This window comes from Bos indicus x Bos taurus, chromosome 25, assembly GCF_003369695.1.
Source record: "Bos indicus x Bos taurus breed Angus x Brahman F1 hybrid chromosome 25, Bos_hybrid_MaternalHap_v2.0, whole genome shotgun sequence".
NCBI lineage: Eukaryota > Metazoa > Chordata > Mammalia > Artiodactyla > Bovidae > Bos > Bos indicus x Bos taurus.
This window is the reverse complement of record NC_040100.1, coordinates 24,517,352-24,536,616: the sequence shown is the minus strand read 5'-3', so window position 1 is coordinate 24,536,616 and position 19,265 is coordinate 24,517,352. Positions and strand designations below refer to the sequence as shown.

At 45.5% G+C, this 19,265-nt stretch overlaps 1 protein-coding gene across 1 annotated transcript; it reads right to left on the bottom strand.

The window, feature by feature from the left end:
• Nucleotides 1-344: 344 nt before the first annotated feature.
• GP2 (glycoprotein 2) lies at nt 345-16,904 on the bottom strand. The gene is made up of 11 exons (XM_027527828.1): nt 16,744-16,904; nt 15,415-15,590; nt 12,449-12,889; nt 11,869-11,979; nt 10,471-10,688; nt 9,827-9,975; nt 8,429-8,674; nt 7,396-7,558; nt 5,679-5,763; nt 4,161-4,205; nt 345-827 (listed from the first exon to the last, which is right to left on the bottom strand). Exons 2-11 carry the CDS (start codon nt 15,500-15,502, stop codon nt 769-771), a joined length of 1,605 nt encoding a protein of 534 aa, XP_027383629.1. The 5' UTR covers nt 15,503-15,590; nt 16,744-16,904; the 3' UTR covers nt 345-768.
• Nucleotides 16,905-19,265: the final 2,361 nt, after the last annotated feature.

The window sequence follows — 19,265 nt, the reverse complement described above, 5'->3', positions numbered from 1 at the left end:
CTGCTACATCCTCAGGGCAGAATTGATGCATTATTTTATACTGGGACTCCCTGCTGAGCCCTTCAGAGCAAGGGCATCACTATTTACCACTAGAGGTGTGCTCTTGGGAGACAACATCTCTGCGCCCAAACTGAGCAGTTCTTCTAGCATCCAGGCCCCAGGGTAGGAGTTTGTATATTGCTAGGTATGTAAAGCAGGTCTGCAGTGTGGCGGGGCCAGGGGAGCAATGAGGACTAGTCTTCTCTGGTGTAAGGTCTCCAAAACTGGCCACATTACAATATGTTTCATGGAAACTGTTGAAACCATGATGGAAATACACCAGAGGAAGTAGGCTGAAAGCAAACATCAGTCTGTTCAATTTATTGGCAGTCAGAATGGAGGTACTTTGGAAGATCGTGGAGGGTACCTCTTTTACAAGCTCTGCCCCTGCTCCTTCCCCTCACTGACATAGCCCCTCTTCCCTGAAGCTATGAACATGTGAGATACTTGTAGACACGCAAGCACCTGGCAAGTTTGCTTTCAAGAGCCTGCTAATGAATGAGGAAAGTCAGTCCAGGCCAGGTGTCAGAGCCCCCACCATGAGAAAAAGAGGAATACAAAGGACTGAGAGTATTAAACAAGGCAAAGCTCTTCTTTTTCTCCAAAACTAGTCAGGCCTGGAGACTACGTGATTTGTTTGAAGACAGAACCAGCAGAGCTGCAGGGTGACTGGAAGCCATCGCCAGAGGGAAGAACACAAGCTTCAAGGCCAGATGCCCAGCTGAGCTCTCAGAACAGCCCAGCCAGGAGGACAGGCAGGAGAACCAGGGGCCAGGCCACCAGGAACCCTGAAACACAAGAGAGGACTGTCGGGTGCTGGGCTCTGGAACTCAGCAGCCAACGTGAAGTGGCATCCCTATCTTCTGCTGGACAAGGATGACAAACACAGAGTATCCTTAATATCTATTTTAGATTTCTGCCCCTCGGAGGTGGCAAAGGGCCATGTCATAGAGGCAAAGCTGACTCACCACCACCAAACACTTCAGTTCCCTGTGGGCACACAGGAAGTTACTTTTTCCCACATGCATTGCAGTAGGTAGGACCATATGAGTGGATCTGACCAGTAGAATGTGGGTAGAAGTCACATGTGCCACTTTTAGGCTTGGTTCTTAAAGCCTCCTATATAATTTTCCATGCTCCCTCATCCAGCATCTAGGGACCAGATGCAGAGGCTCCAAGAGAGGACTTTCAGGGGACAGCAGAGTTGCCAGAATTTACCAGAAGGTAAGAGCCCCAGTTCCTAATGACTGTAAAGGGCACTGAGCTGCATCTTCCAGTGATTTTATGGGAAATAAACTGTTGCATAAAAGCACAGAAAGTTGTGGATCGCTTGTCACAGTAGCTAGTATTACTCACTCTGATAGTGAAGAGGCAGAAAGACACTGAAGGCAGAAATAGAGGTTAAAAAAGCATTACCTCTGAAACCTGACTGCGTAGTTTAGAATTCTAACTCTGCAACTAGCTATGCAGGCCGAGGCGAGTTATTGAATCTCTCTGTGCCTGCATGTCCCTGTGTGCAAAATAGGATCATTACTAACAGCTATTACTGCATGAGATTTTTGTAAGGCGAGTGAGTGAACTCATAGCAAGCATTTAGAGCAGTGCCTGACACATGGTAAACACCATGTAAGTATTGGTTTTGAAAATCGGACTCTAAGATCTGGGACGTTGGGATCATATCTCTTCTGAACGTTACTGTATACTCAGGGTTAAAGAAAGGCTTGTCTCCTGGATCATAGCTATCATATTAGAGGATATCTCTAATTGGGTGCAAGCCCCTTATTAGAGGATATCTCTATTGGGTGCAAGCCCCTTCCACCGAATACCAGATTACAGTGGCTCTCCAAGCCTTAAATTTCAAAATAACTTGCTGATGTCCTTAGGAGGGAGAGGGAGACGAATATCACAATTTTCAGAAACATATCATTATATGACAATGAAATGTAGGTTGATGTTCAATTAATTTTAAAAACGTCATAAATGGCTGTGGGAGAGAGCAAACTGTGAAACCCATAGGTGCACTCTTGCGGTAGTCTGCCACCGCATCATGTTGGAGTGATTCCTCTGTTTTCAAAAGTCTCCAGAAACCAGTACCCACCAAGAAATTAGTCAATTTAGCAAAGTCCATTGCGAAGCCAGGCTGTTCCAGGCACTATGCTAACCCGAAGGACTGGAAGAAATGAATGAGACTGAGGTCCCTGCTCTCAAGCTGTTTGCAGTCTGAGCTCTAACCACCCTCTCTGATGAGTACTACTTTTCTGAGCATTGTCTGAATGTTAGCACTGAAGTTATTTGGAAACATTTGGACTGTTATCTAGTTGGAGAGTTGAGGATGGGTAGAATTTTTTAATGTCTGGGTTGATGAGTATAGGCCATTTTGGGGGATAGTGAAATCTTAATAGCATTGCTCTGCCTTTGGATCAAAATATATTTCTTAGATTTGTCTCCCTACTGGACTCCAATTCATTCATCAAAACCACATTCAGATGTTAACCTCAGCTGAAATTCTCTCTGATCTTATCCAATACAATTAATTACTCTTCTGCACTATCTACTTGCTTGTGATTTATTTGCTTATATGAGTATTTAATTTTGCAACTGTTGTTCATTTTTCCTATAGGGCTTGTTCTGCTAATATGTGCATACCTGGCTCCTTTTTCTCATTTAGTTCAAACATTACCTCCTTCAAACATTTTTCTGACTATTTATCCATTCTGATATTCATTCTTCCTTCCTATCTTGTTTAACAGATCCATCAAACATTGGTTGGGTGTGTGACCATCCAGGATAAAGACTGTGTTTCCCAATTTCCTTTGCAGCCAGATGTGGCCATGGGACTCAGCACTGATCAATGAGATGTAAGTGAAGATATAAGGTGTCAGCTTCCAGGATTGTTCCTTAAAAGTCATTGACTTCTTCCAAGTTCCCTCCATCCTGGCCTAGATATAAAGATTGGTGTTCTGTCTGCCATCTTGGCCCATGAGTATGATGGCAACATCCTAAACATGGTAGAGGGGTGAGATGGAAGGAGCCTGGATTCTTTTTTTTTTTTTAGAATGCAATCCCAACTAATATGTGTGGCATGAGTAGTTCCCATCATAAGGTAGCCAAATAATTGCTAAAAAATTTCATCAGTTAGTGACCCAAGAGAAAGTTCCTATTGAGGAGGGGAATTTTCTGTCAAGTGCAATGATTCAGGCCTTTAAGTACAGGGGAAATGGACTTGGTTAACTATTACTGCTTTATAGTAATGCCCTATTGCAGAAAGATGAGAAATGGACGGGTTTTAATAGTTAGGGCCAAGTGAAAGAGCCGGAGTGTCTCTTTGGTAGGTAACTTGTAAGAGGCCCTTATCTCCAGCATTAGGAGAGTGGATACCCCTGAGGAGCAAATTTGGACTCATTGTAGTTGCCAGGTTTAAAAGGTGGTTGAATGCTCTGTCTGGGCAGCTTTGCAACAATGTCAGAGCCCTGGTTGGAAAAACCTGGGAACTGAGGAACATGGGATGGGATCATCTGGATAGAGGCTCCTAAGGATTGTGATTCTTCTGATAGCCTTGAACCAATGCCTTCAGAGCCTCGCTGTCTTTATTAGGAGCTAGCCTTCCCCTACCCAAGAAGAGAGTCTGGATTCTTGATGACCTCATGATGCTGGCCCGTTAGTCCTGGATTGCTTGCCTTATTGACTTCATTTATGTGTGAGAGAAATAAACTTCTGTGTTATTAAAGGCAGTATTACCCATGCTGGTAACTTTCTATCACATCATTCTCTTCTATTTCTAAATTGCCTTGTTAGCTTTTTTACTGTCTATTTTGAAACTGGAACACAATCTCCATTAGGGCAGGCACCTGACCTGTACCATTCACCATTATAACTTTAGTGCCAGTAACAATGCCTAACACACAGTTGGTGCTCAATAAACATTTTTTGTCTAATGATGGCTCTCCTGCTGCACTATGAGCATCTTTAGAGCCAGTCTGGGGTTTGATTCATTTCAGGGTTCACAGCTCTTGGCACAGTTCTTGGGGCCTCTCACATAGAAGAGACTAAATAAATATGCACTGAATTAAAACAAAGAAGAGTTGGGAGGGCTGTGGGAAAGGCAAAAGAAAATAATGTACCTGCAGTGTTGGGTGTTCCACTCATGACACCAAGAGACTGGGCACCTGGAGACAAGATCAGAAGGTGAGGATTTCCACAGTCATGCTCCACTGGCTGTGGCACTGTAGCCATAGCTGCTCCAAGACCTCCCGGATCTGGTCATCACAGTCACTGGCAATCCACATTGTGGAAACATCTACTATTTAGCAAGTACCTTTCTAAACACATTTCATGCATTAGAAAGTTAATCCTCCTGAGAGATTTGTGAAGAGTGTTCTCATCCCCATTTGACAGATGAGAAGACTGAGGCTCAGCAATGTCTGCCAATAAGTGGAAGAGTTTGGATTCAAACCCCAGTCTACCTGATTGCAAAGTAGAAGTTCTCAATCCCTTCTCCCTCCTCCCCAGTCTACCCTGTGACAACACATGAACTTCTAGACGAAGATTCAATAGAAGAACAAGATAACTAGAGGCAGAGTCTTCTTCATGAGACAGCCTCAGTTTACTTATCTGGAGAATGGCAGTGGTAATGGTGCTTATGTCTCTAGACTGTTGTGAACATTTCATGTGATAATGCATATAAATATGCTGCCAGGCAGGAGGTATTATTATTAATGTTACTGTTATTAATATTATTAATGTTGCATGCATGCTAAGTCGCTTCAGTCATGTCTGACTTTTTATGACCCTATGGACTGTAGCCCACCAAGCTCCTCTGTCCATGGGATTCTCCAGGCAAGAATACTGGAGTGGGTTGCCGTGCCCTCCTCCAGGGGATTTTCCTGTTATAGGAATGGAACCAGAGTCTTTTATGTCTCCTGTATTGGCAGGTGGGTTCTTTCCCACTAGGGCCACCTGGGAACCCCATTATTAATGTTACTGCACCTTAATTTCTCTAGGACAGAAAAAATGCTTTCAGTTTTTTGGATTTCTTGATTCTGTCAATTCAGTGCAAGTAAAAGCCATGAGAGTACTGTTAACCTGCGGGATAGACAGATGAAAATTTAAGGAGCATTTGGAAAGCTTCTCCTATGTCATGCCCCAGAACACCATAACTGGATTTTGAGAAATATGGTCATTCTCCAGAAACCTACGTTGGTTTAGTACTTAGACCTCATCTCAAAGAGATCGAGTTATGGGCACCTGGCAGGAGGGAAAAGACAAAAGACACATGCTTGGGAATCAGCCTGAGCTGGGTTCAATGCTAACTCCAGCTGCTCATGAGTGGGTGATCTTGGGTGAGTCACTTAATCTCTCTGAGCTTCAGTTTCTCATCTGTGAAATGGATGCAGTTGGAGAGGATTGAGTCAGTGAATTCTGAGAGCTCAGCCTGATCTCTAGCACACAGGAAGCCCAGCACAAGTGGCAAATGCTATTATCATTACCCAAAACATCTCCTGGAAAGATGCATTTACCACTGGGTTTCCTGAGGAAGCAGAAAAGGACCTGGGCTGTTAAGTTGGTGACCTCAGGCATCTGAGGTTAACTGTCAGCACTTGGCCAGCTGGAGCTATCACCAGGACTTGGCTACTTCTTACCTTTGCGAGTGATGGGTCCCAGATCTAGAACTCGGGCTGGATCAATAGCCACCCCTTCACTGCGGAGTTGACTTCTTGAGCAAGACTGTGGGGATGGAGAAATCTCATTATATCAAAATGGAAAGGCATGTTCCTATCCAAATTGCTCCTTCCATGAGCAGCTCTGGCCCAGGAATGGGCTCCCACCCACGATATGATCCTGACTCTGACGCTGTGGTTTTCTCAATCTAGAGAATTCTCACTGTCATGTCAAATGAACCTGGGTTTGAATCTCCTCTCTTTTCTTTCAGTTGTCTAACTTGGAATAAATGACTACACCTGTCTACTATTATTAAATCATATCTTCTCAGCTGTGAAGGTTAAAAGGAAATATGTGTGCAATATGCAGGCACACAGCAAGCACTCAAGAAATGCCAACTCTTAGTAGGCAGTGTTGAATCTGGGTTAAGAGCATGGGCATGTAAGTCACACCTCAGCCAGGGCATAGTCAGCCCTGGTACTTTCTAGCTCTGAGGCCCTTAGGCAAGTAACCTCTCTGAGCTCAGTTTCTTCATCTGTAAGATGCAGTTGATAAAAGAATCTACTTAAAAGTGTGCTGTGAGAATTAAATTGGATAAGGCATATAAAAGTTTTAGAATGGTGCTTGACACAGGCTTAAAACTCAACATTCAAAAAACCAAGATCATGGCATCTGGTCCCATCACTTCATGGCAAATAGATGGGGAAACAATGGAAAGAGTGACAGACTTTATTTTTTTGGCCTCCAAAATCACTGCAGATGGTGACTGCAGCCATGAAATTAAAAGGCATTTGTTCCTTAGAATAAAAGTTATGACAAACCTAGATTATTTTACCAATAAAGGTCCATCTAGTCAAAGCTATGGTTTTTCCAGTAGTCATGTATGGATGTGAGAGTTGGACTATAATGAAAGCTGAGCACAGAAGAACTGATGCTTTTGAACTGTGGTGTTGGAGAAGACTCTTGAGAGTCCCTTGGACTACAAGGAGTTCCAACCAGTCCATCCTAAAGGAAATCAGTCCTGAATATTCATTGGAAGGACTGATGCTGAAGCTGAAACCCCAATACTTTGGCCACCTGATGCGAAAAACTGACTCATTGGAAAAGACCCCGATGCTGGGAAAGATTGAAGGTGGGAGGAGAAGGGGATCACAGAGGATGAGATGGTTGTATGGCATCACCAACTCGATGAACATGAGTTTGAGCAAGCTCTGGGTGTAGGTGATGGACAGGGAAGCCTGGTGTGCTGCAGTCCATGGAGTCGCAAAGAGTCAGACACGACTGAGCAACTGAACTGAACTGAACTGACACAGAGTAAGCACTCAAAGAAGTCAACTACTATTAAAATAATTTAAAATGTTCTGTACCAAGGAAACATAGTAGACAGGCTCTTTCATCTAATATGCTTCCTGGGGATACTATAATTGCTTACGCATGGGCTTTTGGAGACTTAAGTTACATCGATCCATCCTTTCTTCCCTCTCTTTCTCTGTTTCTCCTTCCCTCCCTTCCATTAATTCATCCATCCATCCATCTTTCCATCTCATCATCTATCTGATTTTCTTTCTCTCCCTTTCTCCCTTCTTCTCTCCTTCCCACCCTCCCTTCTTTCAGTCCATACATAATTCCAATAAACATGAATGGAGGCACCAGGCCCCGTGTCAGGCACTGAATAGTTCAGTCCAAAGAGATACTCACCGGTTGGCACTCTTCTTTAATGAAATCACAGAGAGAAACCTCACAATGCAGGAAAACTAGGTCATAATTTCCAGCAAACTTGAACATCTGAACTGAGAACCGGCTTTCTGCTGACACCCCATTCTCTTCCACGGAGATGGTGGAATCACGTTGATTTGGGCAGCTGGAGGGTGACAGGGACAAGGATCTAGCTTCTAGAAAAACTCAGGGGGTCTGAGGCTCTTTCTGCATTTCTAATCTGCATCCAGCGTAAAAACAGCACTGGAGAGAATTAAAGAGCCTCCTCACCCCCCACCAAGGTTTATTCCAACCTATAGCATAGATTTTTATTCCTCCAGGTTTTCTCCACAATGTGACCAATAAACACATATGGCTTAAATTTGGGGGCCTATAGTCCCCAGAATGAGACAGACTGATTTCAAATTCCAACCCAACCCACTTCCTAACTAAATGATTGTGAGCTGATTACTTAACTTTACTGAACCTCAGTTTTATTATCTGTAAAGTAGGGACAGGAATATGTACTTCCTAGGGTTGATGTGAGCATTTAATGAGATAATCCTTGTATTCTGCTTAGCACAGTGCTTGGTACACACCTAAACTCTATGCTAAATATTAACTAGTATTTTCACTACAGTGTGAATCGTGATCTATAGATATGCATTTTCCTTTGTTTTTGCCAGTTAACAATATTCAATAATATTTTGTCCCATAACACACTGTTTCCATGTTGTTTAGTCAGTGTTAACATCAGTATAAAGTCCCCTTTGAACCTACTGCCAAAATGATAAAAGATACTGAAATGAAAAATAACTGGCATTTCTTTACCTTGCCCATCTGTTTTGCATTAATCTTTTAAGGCCACAATTTCAGGAGTGATATTTCTGAGTCAAAGGGTATGGTCATGTCATACCAAATTGTTTTCCAAAAGAGGCAAGCCAATCGACACAACTGCCAGGCAGGGATGAGCTGATCATTGTTCTCTACCCCAAACCTCATTTAGGCCGAAAGATAACCCCAGATTGTCCAGCACCTGTTCCTGATGATGAAGTACTTCACAGGGTCAGTCTTGTCTTCAGTGGGCGTGGCGTAGCAGTTCTTCAACACCAGGTTAAATCGGGACGTGTCCCCTCTCTCCAAGATGGTGCCCACATAGAGCATGGATTCAACAGACAGCATGACTGCAGTCCCTTCATAAGGAGACGTGTAGTCCTGGTCTTGAAAGAGGGCCATCCTGACAGTGAACTCTCCCTCCCCATCCACAGTGATGTTCAGGGAACTGAGAACACAAAGTCCACAAGAGTGAGGTTTTGAACAGTGAGAACAAAATCAAGTCCCACACCTGTGTAAGATTATGAAGCCAGAGGCACATCTTTGATTCCTAAATGAACTAGTCATTTACTTATATCAAGTATCTACCATCTTCTAGGCACTAAACTCAACAAACAGATGTCTGACTTCAGGTTTCCTACCAGTCCTCCCTGCATCAGAGAGCACGTATACCTCCTTCACTCAAAGAGCACCTCTGGCTTCTCACCTGCAGAACTGGGCTTGGAACCCGTTCTGTGGGCTCACAATTTTTAGCAGCACATCTCTTCCCTCTATCCCATAATTTTCAGTGAAACATCAATTTTAACAAGATAAATAAAATAGCTTTAATATTTATTTTTTTATGAACCTTGGGCCCCAACACATTATAGACTGAAAACTAGAAATGGAACTATAAAATTTCTAACCCTGATTCTGCCATTCTGAGAGACCAGGAAGCAAAAAGGTAATGGGGACAGGTACTCTGGATTTCGAATACCCCAGAAAGTCTCCTAAGCACATCTAGGAATGCCGAGGAATTCCTTCGGCAGGGACCATTCCAGGCACAGTTAGATAGCAGTGAACAAATGACAAGACCCCCTGCCCAAATTGAATTCTACCCAAGTTGCTATTTGGTTCTACATCTGATGAGTTTATCCAATCAAAGCTAGTCTGGCTTAAATCCCACATGTGCAAGGAAGCTTTCCTGCCCCCAGCTTTCCTCCCCAACCAAGATTAGGCCAGGGACCCTTGTTCCTGCTCCCACAGCACCCTGTGCCTCCCCTATGTTGCCTGCATCACACTTGTAAATAATTTTTGATATAATGAGTTGTTTAATGCCTTTCTACCTCAAGATAAATGAAATTGTCATGCTCTTCTGTTCCTCAGCTTATTTAATTAACACTGTTTCATGTCGTTGCATTGCTCCATAGTAATAATCTTCAATATCCACAAAATATTCTATGCCTGCTTTGTTCATGCTGAACATCCTAATATATAATCAACAAATATTTTTGGAATGAATGAAAGTTCCTGAGGGAGGCGGGTAGCATCCTGTGGACATGATAAAATGTGCTTGAAGTCAGTCAGGGTTAGAGGTCAAAGAGTAAAGATCATGCCATACCTTACGATGGGCTGCAGGGCCATTTGAAGGCTCACTTTCATGTCCAGTGGGTAGGCACACTGGAAGTTGATGCTGAGGATGGTGTCTCTGATGATGAAATCGTTGACTAAGGAGAGCGTGTTTATGTAGATGGCATGGGTCTGGTTTCTCTTTGGCATAAAAACAAGACCACATATATGTCGACATGGATGCAGGTACAAATGTATCTGGGATTCAGGTCTGTGTGACTCCAGAGTTGATGCTGTCAGTCAAGCGGACAACCCTGTCCTCTGATCTCACGGAGGCAATGGGCCTCCTCCCCCAGTGGCACTGGCTCTTTATTGGAAGGGGAATGAAGATCCCAGATCGAAAACTAGAACAATAAACTGTTGACTCTCGGGAACAGTCAGGAACTGCCACATTTGCTCCTTTGCGAACCCCTCCCACATTATCCCTAAGTGAAAGAATCATAATCATAGCTTTCATTTACTGAGCTTAAGCATCATGCCTATTCTAAGCTGCCTCCTGGACCAACACATGTAATCTCACATGCCTTTAGAGGTCCATGGAGGCTAAGTTACTTGTCCAAGGACTCACAGTTACTGACATAGACCTTGCCTGCCCAGCTCCTGCACTCTTGCAGCAGGGGTATAAACATCTCTCACCTCCAGAATGTTTCCGCAGGCACCAGCCTGGGTGGGATTGGTCACAGATATCCAGTTCTCCTCTTCACTCTGCCTGAGGCTGCTGCAGTTCCAGTTCCCATCCCGCAGGTAGGCATGGACCTCATCTCCGAAACCCAGACTTCCCAGCAGACACTTGTCCAGTGACACTTTGATCTCTGTGTCCCCACAGTCCAGCTGAGGCTGCAAACTGTGCACATCTGGAAAGTCGAGAGGAAGGCAGGTGGGATGGGTAGGGGTCTGGAAGGAGTGGGCAGAGCTCACATACTGTGCCCTTTGGCAAACCACCTTGCCTACTAGGAGGCTGGGGAGGCTAGAGGGGCCCAAGGCCCACGTGGGATTTACACTCAGGTTGTGATAGGTGAGGCTGGCCAAGATGCCCCAGTCCAAGATTTCCAAGCATGCTGTGTGCAGGCTTGGCGAAGGCTCTCATGTCTGGTCTCTCCTGGGACCCAGAGCAGATCATCCCCAAATATGCCAAATGGTGTATTGATTATTTTGAATTAAAATTACTTCAGTTGCAGCTAATGCAAGAGTCATGCTCTGACACACCTCTGTTTCCCTGAAAACAGGAAATGATTCTCCCATGTGAAAGGTGCTCTCCCTGCATGTGGAGTAGAAGGACACGCTTGCCACCACAGATAGGGACCTCAAGCTCCCTCTTGTCCCTCAATATTGAACACTCTCTCCTCCACTGGGGTGAGGAGTACACACAGAGGAAAGCAGGCTTGTGCCCAAAGCAAGAATCAAAGGCTCTCGTTAGAGTCTAGGAGGGAAGGAGATCTTCTCGCTGGAAAGCTCCTCCAACTCCCATCCAGGGCTTAGGGCTCATCTGTAGCCATGTGCCTGTGCTTGCTTACCTGCTGGGATGATAAGAACATCACCTTCAGAGCCTGCCCATTTGGACTGTTCTTATTGAATTCTCATCAAAGCCCTGCTTGGTGGGTTTTAAAAATCATTATTATTATCTCAACCGCATTTTACAGATGAGAATGTTAAGGTTCAGAGAGGGTAAGCAGCTGGCCCCAGGTCCCAGACCCCACCCGACAAATCCAAGACTGACGCAGGAGTCTGCCCCTGTTCCTCACGTGGAGACCATGCTGATACCTGAACACAGCTTCCAACACCGGCAGAGTCCTCATCCTCGGTATCTTGGTCCCTCATGAGTCAAGCCCACCCATTCCCAAGGCCACCGTCCAGTGGCTGACCTGGAAATGTGTCCGACCCCTGGCCCCATCCTTGCAAGCTCTCTGGCTTGGCACTTCTCATCCGCTGACCTTGGTTCCATCGCCACTGACTGTGGTCCACACATAGTCCTGACCCTCTGGAGCTCCCTCCCTCCTGCCCTGCCCACTGGGTCAGCACAGTCCCAGTGCTCACCGGAGACGTTGAGGTCCTGTCTGCAGAAGCAGCCCCAGGTGCCACTGACGAGGCGACACTCCTCCTCGGGGCGGCAGGTCCTGTCACACTTGTCCTCCGCGGTGGCAGGGTCTGGGGTGAGGCGTGGAGGAAGAGGATCAGGGTGCACAGCAGGGGGGACTTGAGGCCACCAAGGCCAACCTTGTCATTCTACAGAAGATTTGCCATGTTTGACAAGGGTTGTGCCATATTTGGTGGAAGTGTCAAGCCTCGAACTTGAATTTCCCAACTCCTGATCCGGTGCGGTGAGAACCCTGGGGCTGCCATCTTGGTGCTTTTACTACAGGGCAGATGCTATTTCCAGAACTTTCCATGCCTTAACTCTTTCAGTTCACATGTAGACCTCGTGGGGGTGGGGGTGGCATTTGGATCCTGGAGCTGGGATGCTAGGTTCAAATTGGCTCTGCTACATTCCAACTCTGTGATGTTGGGAGAATGGCTTAACCTGTCTGTGCCCACTGCAGGCACTGAACCAAGGCTGTTCTGTTCAGTCTCCTCCTGCACCCACTCTACTGCCCCTGGGTTGCCCTGCCCCACTCACCTGTGCAGTATCTCAGACTACATTGAGGGGTGCCCTCCAACCGGTACACGTAGTATGGGCCCGGGCAGGCTTTCACCAGCACCTCTGTCTTCCAGAGGCAGCAGTTGCCACTCCAGTGGGCACAGGCAGTGCGGTTGACGATGCCCTCCCCAAGGCCAGGATGGGTGCCATTCAGCCACAGGGGTGCAGACGTCTGGCATCGGAACGTGGGGACACAGTCCTCTGGCATCCTCACTCCTCCGTCCCCCACAAATCGGTACCAGCCGTGTTTGTCACTGTCACAGCCTTGGATGTCTTCTGTATTCTCTGTGCTTCGAAAGGGTTCATTCAGGAGGGTGTAATTCTGGCAGGGGTCAAAACAGAGCTGGGCCTCTGGGGTGCCAGGGGCTCCGCAATCCAAGTCCTTTTCATAGGAACCAGTGTTGGTGGAGTTTCTGTAACCTGGAGAATAATGGGTTTATGGAGCAGACCCTGGGGCCTACAGGGTTTTCGTGCCCTACACACTCTGTTTTGGGAATGCTAGGGAACCCAGTGAGGGCAAGAGGCACACAATCGGTTAGTTGCACATCAGCCTTCATCACCTTGGGGTCAGAATAATAATGAGGGCTTTGTGTGGTATATTGTAGGCATTAAGAACATCAGAGTCCCCACACTCTCTGCGTAGCCCCAGAGGGTGTCATTCATACTGAGCCTGAGTGGTGATGCGGGCTCTGGAGTTGTTGCAGGGCTCCCCTGAGCCACCGCACACTGTGGTTCTGCCTGCCAGTATTTGTTTTTCTCATTGTAAATGTAGGATAGGCTCATGGGAGAAAACTCAAAGGTTATTAAAGTGAATAAAGTACAAATGACACCTGTCATAGCGCGTTCCATTCCCAGACGTAACCATAAATTTGTCGTACAGTTTTCAGACCCTTCCTGTGCATCTGTTTAAAATAGTTTTTTTTTTTTTTAATAAAAATGGGTTTAATGCTGTACAGCTTTCTTTCCACTTGCATTTATTATTTAGTATATCATAGAGATTTTTCCTTTATCAGTAGATGACGATTTCTGAGCCTCAGCACTACTGATATTTGGGCTGGATAATTATATGGGGGGACGGGCTCTGTCCTGTGCACTGTAGGATGCTTAGCAGCTTCCTTGAGTTTTCTTACTAAATGCCAAGAGTACTCCTCCCTGAAGTTTTTTCCAGACACTGCCAATTGCCCCCTGAAAAGCAAAATCACTCCCCCCACATTGGGAACCACTGAGTCTAATAGGGCCATTTCCTATTGCTGGTCTCATGGTTTTTAACAGATTCAAGGACTGTGATGTGTGAAGATATGGAGAAGTAAATCAGGGGTGGGGTGGAGGGTAGAGGAAGTCACAGGCCAGACAGTCTGGGTTTAAATCCAGCTCTGCACCTGCTGACTGGCTGACCTTGGCAGATGGTTTAATTCCCCTGAGACTCTTCTGCAAAATACCACGTGTAAGCTAATACAAATATCATCCATTCCTGTACTTCAGGTCACGGTTGCCACACAGGTGTCCATCTGTCCTTGCATTTATCTCATGTGTTTTTCTCTTTATTTATACACTTAAATTTTGTACATTTATTGTATTTAAGTTTATCTCAAAAAAAAAAAAAAACAACAACAACTGAAAGCAATATTGAACTCAGACTAATCATTTGCATGCTGAAATATTTACAGATAAAGTGCACGGATGCCTGTAGTTTACTCTTTAAATTTTTTAAAAACCTTTTATTTTGTATTTTATTTTGTGTGGAGTGATTAACAAGGTCATTATATATTTCATATGTTTCTTTCAGTGATTCTCTTTATAGATTCATTTCATCCTAAGGAATAGTATCTGTGATACCATAGGTATGATATATTAGTTACATGGTTTAATACCCGTGAAGAAAAGTACATATAACATAGCTACCAAAAATTCTCTCTCTCTTTTTTTATTTTGGCTGTTCCCTGAAGCATGTGGGATCTTAGTTTCCCAACCAAGGAGTGAACTCTTGCCCCTGCAGTTAAGAGTTTGCCATGCAACCTCATTTCGGGATATGCATGCCCCATTTGGGAGAATAAACCTTTAAAGGACTGTTAGAAGGTTAAATGAGGTACTAGGTGCAAAATGGCATGCACAGCACCTGGAGCCTAGTAGTTCAAGCTAGTTCTCTCCCCTAGTTCTGACATGCTGAATAGTACAAATTCCCCAATGATGAATTAAGTATATTCTACCAAGATCACATTCGTTTCTTTTCTTTTGATGTATTAAACTATTTAATGGGTGATCGTGTGCCCAGCACTGATGCACTGATTACTGGGGCTCAGTCCATCCCCACAAAGCAGGATCACATTAGAGAAACTTTTTAGGAAAGAGATTTTCAAGCCTTGCTTTTGTACATGCTTATTTTAAGGAAAGGAGTCACTGCACTTATTATTCTTGGACTGGTTATTGCACACACTATTTTGCCAAGGCAGGCCATGAGCTAAGTGCCTCCAGCCCCCTCCACAGGGATGTAGGCAGAAATTTTCCCTTGTGCAAAGCCTGAGAATCCTTCCTACAAGCATCTAAGATGCCCAATCCATGGATCTTTGGAAGGACCACAGAGAGATCACTAAGCCTGGTCTCTTCATTTTACAGATGAGCAAACTGATCTGGAGGAAAGAGGATGCTTGCCAAAACAAGGCACAGAGCGACTGGGAGCTTCATGTCCTCATGAATCCCCAGCCCTCTGCTTGCCACCATATCCAGGCATAGGAGGTTTTAACTGGCTCCCACTGCCCTTGAGGGGGAATTTCTGATTTGGCTCTTTGACAGATTGTGACTAGATTCCGGTTTCTCGCATCTTGTTTCCCTCGAGTTTTTATCATGCCCCTGTCTCCTCGCTGACCCTGAACCAATTTTCTGTTCTCCCCTGCTGCCTCTCCAGGTATCACAGGTCATCTGAGATGCCAGGCGAGCAGAGTACTCACCTTGCTGTTCTGTAGATGACAGGGTCAGAATGTAGGAGGCCAGGGCCAGCCACAGGACAGAAGTCATCCTTTCCAGGAGCTGAGACATGTGGGTCACTCAGCAACCTGCAGACTCTCCATGCAGTGGTCGTGGGGAGACCCAGATACGATTGGGGAGACAGAGATTGCTCCCCTGACTGCAGGGGTAAGAAGAGAACTAGGGAACTCACATCAGTTAGCACATGCCTTGTACCAAGCACTTTGCATACCTTAGCTCATTTAAGACACCAAACCACCCTCCAGGGAAGGTATATTTATCGTTCCCATTTTATAGATGAAATAGCTGAGACTCAGAGTACATTAATCCCAGAAATATTTATTGAATCCCTTCTATGTGCAAGTACTATGCTGGAAGTGAAATAGCTTGCTTAGGCCCATTTTCTCAGAAATGTTCTGATGGTTTCTTTCATGAAGGCTGTATTGCTTTGAAGTCCTATCTGTGACTTACAGAAAAGAGATGTTATAACAGGAGCAGATTTGTTAAGTGGGTGAGGTTGACAGCAAGAGAACCAAAGGCAAGCAAGACTACTGAATGTCCTCAAAGGTCTCAGGGCAGGTCCTACTCCGGTCAAGGTAGAGGCTCTCGGAGAATGGATGGAAGGGAGGGTGACAGAGCTATGAATGTCTACAGACAAAAGTAGCAGCTTTCCCTTTCTCGGTTCTGTGCATCGCGTACTGTGCCGAGAGAGCCCGAAGTGTCCTCTGTGTATGCAGATATCTGTGAGAGTTAGACCATGTCAGACTGAGGCCATCACGGGCTCCTCACACAGTGCCCAGAGCACAAGAGGTGCTTAGGAGACATTTGGGGGATCTGTGAATAACGAGCAAGGAGGGAGTGGATAGGAATAAGGAACTGTGAAGAGCCTGCCAACATTCAAATAAATAACACCTCCTCTTCTGGGAAACTCTTTTCTCAAAAGGAAAAATCTTTGGATAATATTCTACAGCCTCTGAAAGACTTCAGTTGAAGACAGAAGTTTGTTTCCGGAAGAGATATCGTGGCTATGTTTTGAGAGAGTGCCCAGGACTGGTAATTCTTAGAAGTGAAATCCTAAGTAGACGCCTGTCTTCCTGGGGGGGTGGCGGGGGGACAGTGTCCAGAGACAAGGGAAGGGGGCACTTTTTGCCCTGGAGTAGCTGGAGTCACGGTTGAACTGGAAATACAGTGATATATGGAGTCTTCAATAAAGGTCAGGGTCTAAACTCCTTGTTGGGTTCTGAAAGGGCCAAGTATCAGAGGAGGCCCCCAGGCTCAGGAGAAAGCCTTCTGGGGCTTGAAGTAGGACTTACCTGGTGGCGAGAACACGGAATGTTCTTCCTTCTCTGGCTGTGGAAATGCACGTCTGCTGTGGACCGTCCTTTTATTGCCGTTTCCCACCAATGTGGCTCTCTGGGATTGGTGCAGAGATGAGACTGAAGTTAGCCTCCCAGGCATACACTGGGTTGGTTGGGTGCAGGTAAGATAAACAATTTACCAGAAATGGTGGTGAAGGGAAGGCCCCTTTGTTCCCACACCACCTGCCCACCACGCCCTTGCATGTAACCCTTCCAGCAGTCTCTCCTTCGCGCAAATGCTTCTCTACAAACAAGAGCAGCATGTACTGAATTCTGAACATAACTGGGCACTGCTTTGCACCCATTATTTCTCACTTTTAATCCTCACAATGAACGCATGAAGTAGCACCATATTTATTACTGGAAACCAAATACTAATCAAACGGAAGCTTAATATCCAAAGGGAAGTGGAGAGAAATCAAACAGACACTTGTTTGCACAATAGATTTCCAATTGTTTCTTGCGTTCCTGGCTAATTACCTTAGAACACTTCTGCTTCTGTCTGGAAGCCAGTCAACTTGGAGTCAGTTAGGACAAGGGACTAAATAAGGAAGGGCAGATGGATATTTCTCATTTTGGGCCCATAGAATCTACCCAACTTCAGATGCTCCATGTTGAGCAGTCTGGGAAAGGCCAATCTGGGGACATGTGAATCACAGACCAGCAAAGGATAGCCTAGACCTTTGGACAAAATAAGCACCTGAAGAGCCTGTCGATATGTGGGCTACCCCAGAGACTGTAAGGTAGAGAACTGAGAGGACCTTGAAGATCTTGGACTTTTAAATTTCAGGCTTGAACCTGGCTTTGTGGCAAAGTGGATATTACAGAATTAACAAAAGAGTCAAAGCTTCAGCAGAATAAATGGCCATTGCCTTTCTGTGTTACACTGGGACTCTTCAAGGAGCCAAGGCTACAGGGTCAGGGAGCCTGGAGGTCCTGCCTTGATAACACCTTCCAGCAAAAACTCAACATGGACAAAGAAGAGGTGGTACAAGCCACCTTCTTAACCATACTGCATTTGGAGAAGAATCCCCTAAATGTGGAATTTATAGCAACTACAAATGTTGGATTCAGAAATCCATCTGAGCCCACAAAACAGCCCATGTGTCCGTTCCTACCCACCCTAGTCTCCCCAGTGGCCACTCTCAACCTTTTCCTTTCAAGTCTCTGCAGCCATTACTACTCACTTCTCTCTCCCGCTGCCTCCTTTCTCAGCAGGCGTCTTACATTCCACCTCAAGAAAGTTTAGGCCATCACACTTGACCTCGCTCAACTTTGTGTCCCCTTCCTCTAGAAACATAAACATCTACCTCCACTTTCCACTTCCTCCCTAGCTTCTGATAAGGTGATCTTTCCTTTTTTCAAAGTCAGTTCCACCACCTGTCTCTGACTTCTCCATTCCAATCTGAGGCATATGGCTAAGACTGCCTTGCAAACGTCCCCTCTTATGCAAGTCCACTGGGCATTTTTTCTGGCTTCTTGTCAATGGATTTTTTTGCTGCTTCCTTTAGGCACTCTGCATTTCCTTGACTCCCCTGCACCAATTACTTTCTTTATTCTCCTCTATCTGGATACTTGTGCTCTAAAATTATCATGATCATTGTCATGATAATTACCTTCTTCCTCCAGTTGTCCTTGAGAGGGCTGCTAGGTCTTATCTTTCTTTGTTACACCATGGACTCTCCCTAGGAGGTGTCAAATTATCTCATGGTTTCAAGTACCATCCACAGGCTGATGAGTTCCAAATCTGTACCTCCATACCCAACTACTTCCTTAATTTCAGATCCACCTTCCCAGGTGCCTGCTGGACTTTACTTGGACTGAGATGCTCAAGGCACCTTGAACCTTCAGTTCAGTTCAGTTCAGTCACTCAGTTGTGTCCGACTCTTTGCGACCCCATGAATTGCTGCACACCAGGCCTCCCTGTCCATCACCAACTCTTGGAGTTTACTCAAACTCATGTCCATCGAGTCAGTGATGCCATCCAGCCATCTCATCCTCTGTCGTCCCCTTCTCCTCCTGCCCCCAATCCCTCCCAGCATCAGAGTTTTTTCCAATGAGTCAACTCTTCGCATGAGATGACCAAAGTACTGGAGTTTCAGCTTTAGCATCAGTCCTTCCAAAGAACACCCAGGACAGATCTCCTTTAGAATGGACTGGTTGGATCTCCTTGCAGTCCAGAGGACTCTCAAGAGTCTTCTCCAACACCATAGTTCAAAAGCATCAATTCTTTGGCGCTCAGCTTTCTTCACAGTCCAACTCTCACATCCATACATGACCACTGGAAAAACCATAGCCTTGACTAGACAGACCTTTGTTGGCAAAGTAATGTCTCTGCTTTTGAGCAGGTCCAAATCCTAATTCATGATTTCCCCTATATCCCTCCCTCCTCATTGCATCCCTGGTTGGGGATCCCTCACTGGGCTTCCCTGGTGGCTAAGATGGTAAAGTGTTTGCCTGCAATGCGGAGACCCAGG